Source organism: Camelina sativa, chromosome 13, assembly GCF_030686135.1.
Source record: "Camelina sativa cultivar CO46 ecotype springtype chromosome 13, ASM3068613v1".
NCBI lineage: Eukaryota > Viridiplantae > Streptophyta > Magnoliopsida > Brassicales > Brassicaceae > Camelina > Camelina sativa.
Genome location: NC_141892.1, coordinates 21,303,127 through 21,314,510, shown reverse-complemented (window position 1 = coordinate 21,314,510; position 11,384 = coordinate 21,303,127). Strand labels below are relative to the sequence as shown.

The following is an 11,384-nucleotide window of genomic DNA, read 5'->3' as shown; positions in this document are numbered from 1 at the left end:
CACAATAGGTTCAACTCTAGTGTTCAGATACAACCCTGGTTCTGGTCGATGTAATGAACCTTTTCTATGAATGAAATAAAGCTTAGAAGGAAAAAGAAACATCAATCTTGGTGAATTTCATAGAACGAGTAATTTCAACAAACCAAGAAAAAGATAATTAGCTTATAAGAAGAGTTACATTGTTGGTATTGTATCTGAAGGCTGTGACGCCTCGCGGCAATGTTCTCTGTCGGAAACAGAATCCGAAGAAGAAGACTTGTTGGGTTTTCGTTTCTTCTGCGCTTCCTCTTTGTGGATTTGGTTATAATTTCTATCAGCTTTGGCAACAATCTTGGAGACAGTGAAACCAGAGTCTTCAAAAGTGTGTGATCTTTGCGGGAGCAATGAGTCACGGCAGAAGACATCAATCCCCTCGTGAGTCCATACACCTAAAATCGCTTCTCCTTTGAGTCCTATCGCAAACCAACCGAGACCTGAAACAGCAATATCTACTGAACTTGTGTCCCAACTGCTTCCACTCACTCTGAATTCCTTTCTAACCCATTTTCCCAACTCTTCAACACGCTTCTCTCCAATTGGTGGCTTCATCAAGAATCAAAATGTTCAAAAAGGTTAAGACTTGTATCAAGGGTACTGTTCAAATCAAGCGTTGATCCTAACTAGTTCAAGTTAGTTACAATTTGATAATTATCTACAACCGAAATGGTCTTCATGTTATGTTTTTTTCATATCACAGCGTTGTAATCTCAATGGTGTTCAATACAAAAATATCATCTACAACTGAAAAAAAGCCAGAGCTGTTACCTGCAATCGACAACCGAAATGGTCCTCAAGTGTTTTGTAAGCGTTCTCTTTCTTCCCCATGTGAAGTGGAACATAAGGAGACGCCCAAACTGTTACATATAACGAATCAACAGATGATTCATCAACGTCAAGTCTCATCAGTCCACCAATGTGCACTGTATAACCTTCCTGCAAACAAAGAAAAAGAAAAAAAAACTCCAATTTACAATCTCACATTTGGTTACATGTATCCAAAAAGCCAACAACACATTCAATCTATAAAACCAGACCTTGATCCTGTAAGTCCTTGGTTTAAGTTCCTTACTGATATGAACAAGTTTCTGCTCCTCTCTAGTAAGCCTAGTAGTGATCTGATGCGGATTCAACAACCCCGGAGTATCAAACAACTTAGCCTCAAAAGGCAATACACCTTCAATCCTCATGATCCCCAAAGTAGTTCCTGGCACAGGAGCCTCAGTCAAATGCCAAACTTTCCCACCAACCACCTTCCCAACAGCGTTAATAAGCGTACTTTTCCCTGCGTTCTGCGATCCAACAGCCCAAACATGTCCTCTCTTCCCAGCCATAGCCGCAACATCTTCAACCAAATCTTTAACTCCCCAATTCTTAACAGGACTAACGAAATGCAACTTAGTAATCTTACTTAACCCACCTTCACGAGCTCTTTGTCTAACCCAATGCTCAAACCTAGTAGGAGACAACGAACTAGGTAACAAATCAATCTTAGTCACTACAACAACAACTCTAGGTACATTTCCTGATCTCCCTTCTTTCCAAGCCGTATTGTTCTCATCAATAGTTCTCGAAACAAGCTTAGCTACTCTCTTTGGGAAAGAACCATCGAAATCAGAAGCATCAACAACCATCAACACAACAGTTCTAGCACCAGAAGCTGAACCTAGTCTCCTACCAACAGTATGATCAAAATCAAAATCAGGAAGTAGATTCTCAACTGTTGGATCTTTCACTCTCCCGTAATGCCTAAGTGAATGACATCTAGCACACACCAATGGTCTAACATCTGATGGTTCTTGTTCTGTTTCTTCGTCTTTAGGGTTTAAGCCAGAAGAACTGTTGTTTGGTTCAATGATAAACCCTCGTTTGATTGAATCTATAAATTCAGGTTCTTGAGAGATTGGTACAAGATCACGAAGGTTCAAATCGTTCCTCTGTTTCTCTGTTGATGGTTTAATGAAGAAACCTGGATGTTTTGGGTTTGAGTTTTGCATATGAACTCCACAGCCTGGGCATACGGAGATGGTGATTGAAGTGGTGTCATTGTAATTCCCATCTCTGTTTAGCGGAAGCACATTAGAAGAAGAAGAGTAGAAACGAAGAAATGGGGATTTTGATGTAGTGGTGAAGTGAGGGTGATTGAGAAATGAAGGAGATGGGTTTGTTGTGTTGCTTCGTATGGAGGATTTGAAGGAGGAGAGAGGAAGAGCGAATAAAGGTTTAAGCTTTGTTGACGAAAGCTCTCTCGCTGCTTTAGAAAGCATTTCACTCTGACGGTGACGACGACGACGAAGAGACGAGTAGGAAAATGAAATTTAGGTTTTTTTGTTTTGTTTTGTTTCTGTGGGAGGAGGAAGACGAGTGTTTTTTAGTTTTGGTAAATTGCGAAAAAGTACCTGTAATATTAATGTTTTGTAAAATAAGTACTCATATTATTGTATGTGATATACTCATATTATTATATGTGATAGTACATCTAAACTATTAAAACAAATTGTAGGGGAAAATATTTAATTTGAGTTTTTTTAAAAATAATTTAATTTTAAAATTATTCAATAAATAAATTTTCAAATACTTGAAATTTTTTTTTGTAGATATTCAAATTTCTTATACGATTTGGGATATATATTCAAATAAATCCTTAATGAAGCCTAAAAACTCAATTTTTTTTTTTAAAACTTACTATTATTGAGTTGATTTTTAAGAAACTGTTTATTGACTGTCAATAACTCCACTAAAAACATGTTTTTTAACTCCACTAAAAACATGTTTTTCTCACCAATTAGAAAAACTTAAAATTTAATTTTTGAAAAATAATATTGCAAAAAAATGCAACGTTCTTGATATTTTAGGGGTTATATGGTATCAAAATTCGAGTTGGTTGTATAAGTTCTAGCTGAATTTTTCTACCTTTTTGGATTTATGTTGCTAATTACAATTAAAACATTTTGATTCATGTTATTTTTGGATCTTGTAAAGATCTTGATCATTAGTTTTCACTGTTTGATTGGGTTACATTGAGTAGAAAGAAAATTTTACTTAGTAGGGGGAGAAGAACTCAAGTTTAAGTCTAAATTCAATAATATTAAAATAGTTATAGCGAAGTGTCTTTTAAACAATTTTTGCATTAGGCCAAAAATGGTAAGAAGGCCGAAGGAAAAGAAAAAAAAAAGAAGGCCAAAGGTTTACAAAAGCCCATTCTGATTAAACAAAAGAAAATACCCAATGAACTAAGAGGCAACATACAATGATACAATATGGTAGTAGCCCCCTTTGAAGAGTAAGTTGAAAAGATGGAGAATCATGGATTAGGATTTAGAGCAATCAAAAACTGCATGATCTCATTGCTGCAACTATGTCCAAGTTCCCATCGAATTGGAATTTAATATAGGTGCACTTCCTTGCTGCAAATTATGTTCCATGGCCATGCTTCCACAAGTCTTGCTTTAAGCTCATTTTCACTATTTTCCATATGAAACCGTCAAATATCTTTTATTTGAATATGTTAACCTACCAAAATAATGCCAATACATATAAAGCTTAGAGAAATTCCTTTAAATGCCACTTAAAAAGTTTTTTTTTCCAAAAATACCACATTTTAGTTTTTTTTCCAAAAATACCACAAACGTTTTTTTTCCAAAAATACTTTTTTTTCCAAAATTATCACAAACACAAAAAATTGATTTTTAAGGATGTATAATTTTTTTTTTAGGTTTGGGTTGACACATTTAGTTTTAGAGTATAATTTTTAGGGGTAGGATTTAGTATTTAGAATTTAGGAATTAGTTTTTAGTATTAGAACTTTAATTCAATTATGTGGTATTTTTGGAAAATTTTACATTTTAGTGGTATTTTTGGAAAAAAAAACTAAATTGTGGTATTTTTGGAATAAAAACCTATTTTAACGATATTTATGACAATTGCCCTAAAACTTACGTCCAGACTCTACTTAAATATTAAAAAAGTTATCAAACATCTAACTTTTTTGTTTTAAGACATTTTTTTGATTCAACGAGTATCATTTTCTATTTTTTGATGCAGTTTTTAAAAACTAAATCTTATATTTTTTTTTTCAGCAACTAAATCTTATATTATCTCTATTATTGTAACTTATTGATTAGAGTGACAACTTTTTTTTAGTGTATCTTTTATTTTAAAAAATACGAAATTTGCATAATTTTTTTAGATTATATAAAAAATGTTAAAATGGTTTTCCTTATAAAAAAATTTATAACATAGTAATCCTCTATAATTATCTCTCGTTACTCTTTTGTTCATGTTAATAAAACTTCTAAAATGTAAATTGCAATATACTTTGTGGCTTATTTCATTGTATATTTATTACTTACTCTATCTCATTTTATAAGCTTTTAAATTAAAATGTGTATATTAAGTTTATTTTTCTGCAAAAATTTATTTAACATTTTAATTTAAGGAATTGAACCAATCACAAAATTGTTTCCTTTATTTCAAAAACAGTTTTATTTTGACATGTTGTACACAAGTTAAAAGAAAACTATACTATGATTTTACTTTTCTTCTAATTGATGAACTGAAATAATATGAATAAGAAGATATTAGTATTATTAAAAAAAATAATACTACATAAACATGTTATAAAAGATTATAAATATTGAATGTATTGAAAATTTGTATGGATAGAACTATAGAAGTACTGTAGATAGGATTATTACAAAAGTCATTAGCATCATTACACAACACTTTTGACCTTTTGTTTGTTTGTGTGTTTTGGAAAAGTACAAAAGGTGTCAAAGCTAATACGAGAGATGAGTGCAACGAGAGCCACCACATCTCTCGAGAAACGCAAAGATGGATCAAGCACTGTTGTTAATGCAACGAGCCACCACATACGCTTGACGTGTGATACTTGCAAATTACAATATTATCCTTTGGAGTTTTTTAACTATTCGATTAAAAATGGCAACTCTGACCAAGTTGACTTGTTTGACAATTAATTGGAGTAAAAAAATTACATTGACCAATTCAACATTTGACTGATATTTACTGATCAAAGGAGAACAAAAAAAAAGATAAATCTAAAGAGAAACGAAATAACTCAGCTTCAATTTTCCAAAGAATTTTTTTAGGTCAATTTAAACTGTTTTAGATATTTTCCAAAACATAAATTTAATTCGTTCCGAGTATTTGACTTATGAAGTATGACCACAAACAATAATCTAACATTTTGGGAAATATCTAAAAGTTTTAAAGGTAAAATAATGAATTTCAAGATTCTTCTTTTTTTTCTTTGTTAAATTTATAAATGCTTCTGAATTATGATATTTCTAGTTTGTATATTTCTAGCGAGGACTTTTTTGATTCTCGACGTTAACATGACAATATATATTATAAATATACTACCTACAAATTAGTCTTTATTTTTTTTGTTAAATTTCATATACACCTAATTAACTGATTGTTAAAAATATAGACTCATTCAATATGATATACTCACGTTTATTCATTTTTTATAATTTTCTATCTGATAATTATAATTGATCATTTTTTGTGACAAACAGCATTCTCGTTTCTGAATTTAAAAAATGAAAACAGAAACCGACTTTTTCAACTATGAACACAGACTACTATGTACCTAACACTTTTCTTGATTAAATCGTCTAAACAAGGACAATAAGGCAAGTTGTTTAACTCTAAAAAGTAGGAAACATTTTAAGCAACAAAGCAAGTTTTTAACAACTTCAGGGGGTAAAGAGTAAAAATAAATAACTAAAAGCGCCCATTAAAACAGAGACAAATCTTCTTCAAAAGCCTCTCTCTGTGTTTTACTCTTCTGGACTGTGGTAAACATCTAAACGTAGGAACCCAAATCGAAAGAAAAAAAAAAAAAAAAACTCTCCCTAAGAGATTTACCCAAACGATCCCAAAAGCAAAAGGCAACAGAAGCATCATCATCAAGCTTCACAGCATTACATAGGGGAATGAAAAGCAAAAGACCAGAAGAAAAGTTTCAGACAAACATTCTCTACATGTCTGTGGAAGAGCAGAAATATATATAAAAGCCTGTGTAGCTAAACGGTTAATGCATAGGATGTCGCGGGACAGCACGGGAACGAACAGGTGTCTTTGACGGACTCACCCTGCATAATCCAACCATCAAAATACGATTTAATGTTCAGAGATTCATAATCAATATAGAGAGAGTGTTTTAAGAGTTGGTTTGTTCTTTGGACCTTATCGGTAAAGAACCAAGAAGGAGACCACTACAGTTGAGGGCAGCTATTGCACTTTCAGCCTGCAGAAAGAGTAAAAGATCAGTACTTTGAAGCTTAATCTATTGATACAACCGTAAGAAGAGGTGCTTTACCATGACAAACTCAACGAAACCGATGCGAGTTGGATGATGATAATCACCCAGCAGCCTCAGACGGTACACTTCTCCACACACAGACTCAAAAAAGAGTTTGATGTCCGCGTGAGTGAGCTGTTGAAAAGTGAAACTAATCGAAGTTAGCTCCTTTTAAGTTTCGGAATAGCTCAGCAGAGGAAGAAAAACTCACCTTCTTGTCGATGTTAGTGCAGTAGATAGTTCTCGCACACATCTCACGCTCATCTTCACTCTAAAAAAACCAAAACAAGACTACAAAATCAACATCTTGATTCTAAAAAAACCATAACTTTCCACTCAGAATATGGTGAAACACAAGAAAAAAATCTCACCCTCGGCAAGAACGTAGGGTTAACCGGTGCTATAGCTGTTTTGGAAGGCATAACCTTCACAGGATAGAATCCAAGCATCGTACCAGACAAATTCAGCGCAGCCCTTGCACCAACTACAATAACCAAAATGACCAAACCATAAACAAACCATTCACAGACACAAATCCAAGAAAACAGATTATGAAAACTAATGGTACCTTCATCAGTGAACTCAATGAAAGCAAACCGAAGTACTGAGTTAGGGTCACCACATATACGACAATCAACTACCTAAATAACAAAATATATATAGTCAACAACAGAAACATAACACACCACAAACAAAGATGGAGGAGTTTCTAGATGAACTAGTTAAACCTGTCCAAAGCCGATAAACAAACCAGCAAGCTGCTCCTCAGTGACCTTTAAACCCAAAGAGTAAGATAGAATAAGTTAAAACACACAGTAAAGACTTTAACACTAAAGAAAGGTGGAGACTTTTAAAAACCTGTTGGTCAATATCAGACACATAGACAGTTCTTCGAATGATCTCTTCGCGTTGAGCCAAACTTGTCCTAGGATTCATTCTCCTTTTCCCTTGTTGTCCGAACGACTTCTTCTGTTTTCAAATAAAATCATTTTGACACAAAAAAAGGTGAGATTTTTTCCAACTTATAAACACATAAAATAAGAAACAGAGAACCCAAATTTGATAAATCTATCAAAAACCCTAAAGAGTAATTGTAATAACAATCCCAAAAAAAGAACCCACAGAGATAAGAGACAAAAGAGTCATGTCCTTACCCGACGAAAGCCACCGTCTTCGTTAACAGGGAAATTTCCGGCAATACCAAAACCATTATTAACAGCGAAGAAACCACCGTTAAACCCATTAACAACTGGCTTAGTAAGAGAAGGAGGAACAAACTCTTCAGCCATGGGGTTAAGCTTAGATAAGAGCTCATGAAGCTCTCTCATATCACGCTTAAAACTCTCACCACCGTCGGATCTCGCCACGTGGACTCCGATCTCTCCATTTCCGCCGTGATCGCTGTTGTTAGAAGAGACTCCTGATTCTTGACTGGTGACTGAAGACGGCGGCGACGGCGAAGAGATTAAACCACCAACTTCCACCACCGTAGTATCAGCTCCGACGACCGCCATGATCGTAGAAATCGAACAAAACCTAGAAACTAAAAATCCGATTTTTAAGACAAAACCCAACGATCAAAGTAAAGAGATATGAGGAAGAGAAATGAATAAAAAGGGAACAGTAGCTATAAGAAGAAGGGGAGAGCTACCAAGAAAGAGAAGAGAGAAGAAGAAAGAAGAAGAGGACAAAAGAGTAATTAACCAAAGGATTAATCGCAAATAAAGTTTGATTAGATGGGAAACATTAGCGAGGTTCCTATGGGATTAAAATCCAAAAATAAATCTGAGTTTAAAAATGTTTACTTTTTATACCGTGGTGAAAATGTTAAAACGATTGGATAAAGATAAAGTAGATAAATCGGTCGTACGACAGAGGAGAAGAGATCACGTCTCTGCAAAGTTTTGGATAGAGCTAGATCTTAGCAAACCTGAACCTACAAACTCAGAAAAAGTATATTTCAATCGAAACAATTTTTTTTTTGGTCAACTGATTTTATATATTAATTTGGTAAGCTCATGCGTACACTTGAGATTACAACAGTCTAAACCTCCGTAAGAAACCGGGAAATTACGATTTTACAATCTCTACCAACTATCTATGCATAGCACCAAAAAATTCCTCCTTTTGTACCCAAAACCTCAACAAATAGAGGAGAGGCAGGTTTCTTCCTCAAAGATTAATCGGAGCTACTGAGGATAAGAAACTGCAATATAAGACTGCAATCTTTAAATCACTAGTGACGCTTTGAGCGATGGGATCCGCTCCTCTATTGTCTAACTCCAACTCATACTCCACAACCCAGCCGTTGATCCCTTCTAAGATCCTCCTTAGTTCCATTGACTGAGATCTAAACGATGGCCATGCCTTAGGCCTATTTACAGCTCCAACCAAAGTTTTGTCCTGAACGGCAAAACCCACGTTAGAGAACCTATGATTAACCATGCTCTCCATTGCCTATTCCAAGACTTTGAAAACAGCTTCATCCTTATCTCGAATGTCTGAGAAAGCTCTTCTGCTATGCAAAAAGACTATTCCTTCATCGTTTCTAACCACCCACGCTTCACCTGCAATCTTGTATCTATTAGACCATGAAAATCCCACATTGCACTTTAACCAAGATTCTGGAGGTCTAGACCAAGAGGAATAAGGTTCCGTCTCCTCTGTTGCTTGATGATCGAATGGGGTTATTTACGAAACAGACAAATCTTCACTATCTTTCACCTAAGCCTCAAACCATTCGTCAACATCCTCATGAATCTTTTCCATGGCTGCTAAAGGGGAGAAACTGCTACCTTCGAAACATAAGGAGTTTCTATTTTTCCATATCCTCCACAATACCCAAGGAAATATTTTTCTAAGCTCTGCAGGCCAAAGATCATTATTCCTGTTTTGTAATAGGTGATAGACATTGGAGAAAACACTTCCGTTTTGGAATCCAAGGTCAGGAGAAGGGTAATCTCACAATGCCCAAACCTGTCTGGCATAAGAACAAGAAAACAGAATGTGGTTTATTGTCTCTCCCTCTTCTCCACATACTTGACATACATCATCCCCTGCTATACCTCTACTCCTTAGAGCACTCGCAACTGGGAGAGCGAGAGCCCCATTCAGTACTTTCCACAATAAATCTTTATCTTTGGATCAGCTTGCACACTCAATCCAAACAATTTAAAATATGTATTTTACTAAACAATAAGATATTATATTTTTTAACCTGAACCGTTAACAAAGTACAAAGAAATTACCTGAACTATTATTAGTAGTGTTAAAATCTGTTTTGACTAATTTAAATATTAGTCAACTGTAAAAATGTTGATGAGGCATGATGTGCACGCTCATAATGCATAACTTGGACGCTCATGAGGCACGACGTGAAAATTATAATTACAAAAATTACTATTAACAAACTTAATATTTTTAAACCAACTAATTTTATTTGCATAAAAGTTTCACAATATATTTTTCAAAATTAATCGATGATTTTTTCAATATATTGCATAATTAATTTCAAAAGAATATTTCTTAATTACAACTCTTATTAGTTATAACATCAATGATTTTTAAAAAATAATTCAAAAGAATATTTCTTAATTAGTTGATAAATGGTACCAAACTTATCAGAAATTATTAACAAAAACAGTATGTAAACAATGTTCTTTCACATTGGCTTATTTAAGTTGATCAATTAAAGTTGTTGACAAAAAAAAATCATTGGCTATGTGTTTTGATTAAGAAATATTTTTGAAATTAATTATGCAATAGGTTGATAAATCATTGATTTCATGTGTTAAGAAAAGTCTTTTTTGTAATTCTTTTATCTAAATAATATTATTTGGTTTAGAAAAATCAATGATGTAATAATTTATAAGAGCTGTAATTATAAATATTCATTGAACTTAATTTTGCAATAGATTGATAAAATTACTAATTTCATGATTTAAAAGATATTTTAAAAAAATTTAATCCAAATAATATTAATTTTGTTAAAGTTAATTTCCATAATTATAATATGTCTCGTCAGCGTCCTAATTATGCACTTTCAGCGTCCACGTCATGCCACATCATTATTTTTGACAATTGACTAATGGTTAAATTAGTCAATGCTAATTTTGACACTATTAATAAAGTTCAGATAGTTTATTTGAATTTTGTTAATGGTTGAGGTTTAAAATACATTGTCTTGTTATTTAAGTAGAAAAATACATTCCGTTAAGGCTAACTTCGTCAATTCCACACCTTTTTGGATGACGTCATTATCTGAGTGTGAGATCACATCACACACGTCCGATTACTTTAGAAATTGATTGAGTTGAAATTTATCATTTTTTCTACGATCTCTAATAGTATTCATTTATACAAAAACATATTTTCTAGAAAAATATATGTACTCTTTTGGCATTATTTATTTATGTCATCCAAAAACAAGACATAAATAAATTTATGAAGCCAATATACGAACCCATTTTAATTTGACAGAATAACAGAGATTATATTTACATTTGCATATTAACAATAAATAAAAACTAACCTTGATAAGATTATAAGTTTCTTTAAAAAAAAAGTAATCTACAAGTTTCCCACTCTAGTAAATAAGTAACAAAAATATAGTACTTGAGAGTTGGGATTAACGTGATGATAAGGTGAATGGCAACTACTGAAATGACACATGGCATAAAACGAATGCATAGTTTCCTGATGTATATTATACTATATGTTTTCTTAAACAATACGCTATAACAGTTACCATGGATATGATTTCATCAATTTAAAAATACAATTATCGGGCATAAAAATCGTACCCCAATATTTGATCAGGAACCCAAGTGGAAAAACCGAGTTCGGGTTGAATACGAGTTTACCTATAAAACTTTATTAGGTTCTATTTTCTAATATGTGTGGGTTCGAATTAGGGTCAGGTAATATCGGATACCCGTTTGGATACCCATTAAACCCAAACATATAAATATATTTATAATATTTATCATTAATTTATCATTAATATAATGCAATTACC

General features: G+C 33.2%; 2 protein-coding genes across 2 annotated transcripts; both read right to left on the bottom strand.

The window, feature by feature from the left end:
- Positions 1-60: 60 nt before the first annotated feature.
- Positions 61-2,384, bottom strand: LOC104737060 (GTP-binding protein BRASSINAZOLE INSENSITIVE PALE GREEN 2, chloroplastic). The gene is made up of 3 exons (XM_010457154.3): positions 1,074-2,384; positions 805-972; positions 61-582 (listed from the first exon to the last, which is right to left on the bottom strand). The coding sequence occupies exons 1-3, from the start codon at positions 2,301-2,303 to the stop codon at positions 175-177; spliced, it is 1,806 nt and encodes a 601-aa protein (XP_010455456.1). The 5' UTR covers positions 2,304-2,384; the 3' UTR covers positions 61-174.
- Positions 2,385-5,704: 3,320 nt separating this feature from the next.
- Positions 5,705-8,469, bottom strand: LOC104737059 (polyadenylate-binding protein-interacting protein 12). Its single transcript, XM_010457153.3, has 9 exons — positions 7,522-8,469; positions 7,226-7,336; positions 7,096-7,140; positions 6,936-7,008; positions 6,739-6,851; positions 6,579-6,638; positions 6,386-6,502; positions 6,252-6,313; positions 5,705-6,158 (listed from the first exon to the last, which is right to left on the bottom strand). The coding sequence occupies exons 1-9, from the start codon at positions 7,879-7,881 to the stop codon at positions 6,098-6,100; spliced, it is 1,002 nt and encodes a 333-aa protein (XP_010455455.1). The 5' UTR covers positions 7,882-8,469; the 3' UTR covers positions 5,705-6,097.
- Positions 8,470-11,384: the final 2,915 nt, after the last annotated feature.

What these genes read in the sequence shown, in the direction of transcription:
- LOC104737060 (XM_010457154.3), bottom strand. Translation starts at nt 2,303, where the DNA reads ATGCTTTCTAAAGCAGCGAGAGAGCTTTCGTCAACAAAGCTTAAACCT. An exon ending in CAAGGACTTACAGGATCAAG is followed by an intron (nt 973 to 1,073) that starts GTCTGGTTTTAT and finishes CTTTGTTTGCAG; the next exon opens with GAAGGTTATACAGTGCACAT. An exon ending in ATTTCGGTTGTCGATTGCAG is followed by an intron (nt 583 to 804) that starts GTAACAGCTCTG and finishes TTCTTGATGAAG; the next exon opens with CCACCAATTGGAGAGAAGCG.
- LOC104737059 (XM_010457153.3), bottom strand. Translation starts at nt 7,881, where the DNA reads ATGGCGGTCGTCGGAGCTGATACTACGGTGGTGGAAGTTGGTGGTTTA. An exon ending in CATTGAGTTCACTGATGAAG is followed by an intron (nt 6,852 to 6,935) that starts GTACCATTAGTT and finishes TGGTTATTGTAG; the next exon opens with TTGGTGCAAGGGCTGCGCTG. An exon ending in ACCCTACGTTCTTGCCGAGG is followed by an intron (nt 6,639 to 6,738) that starts GTGAGATTTTTT and finishes TGGTTTTTTTAG; the next exon opens with AGTGAAGATGAGCGTGAGAT.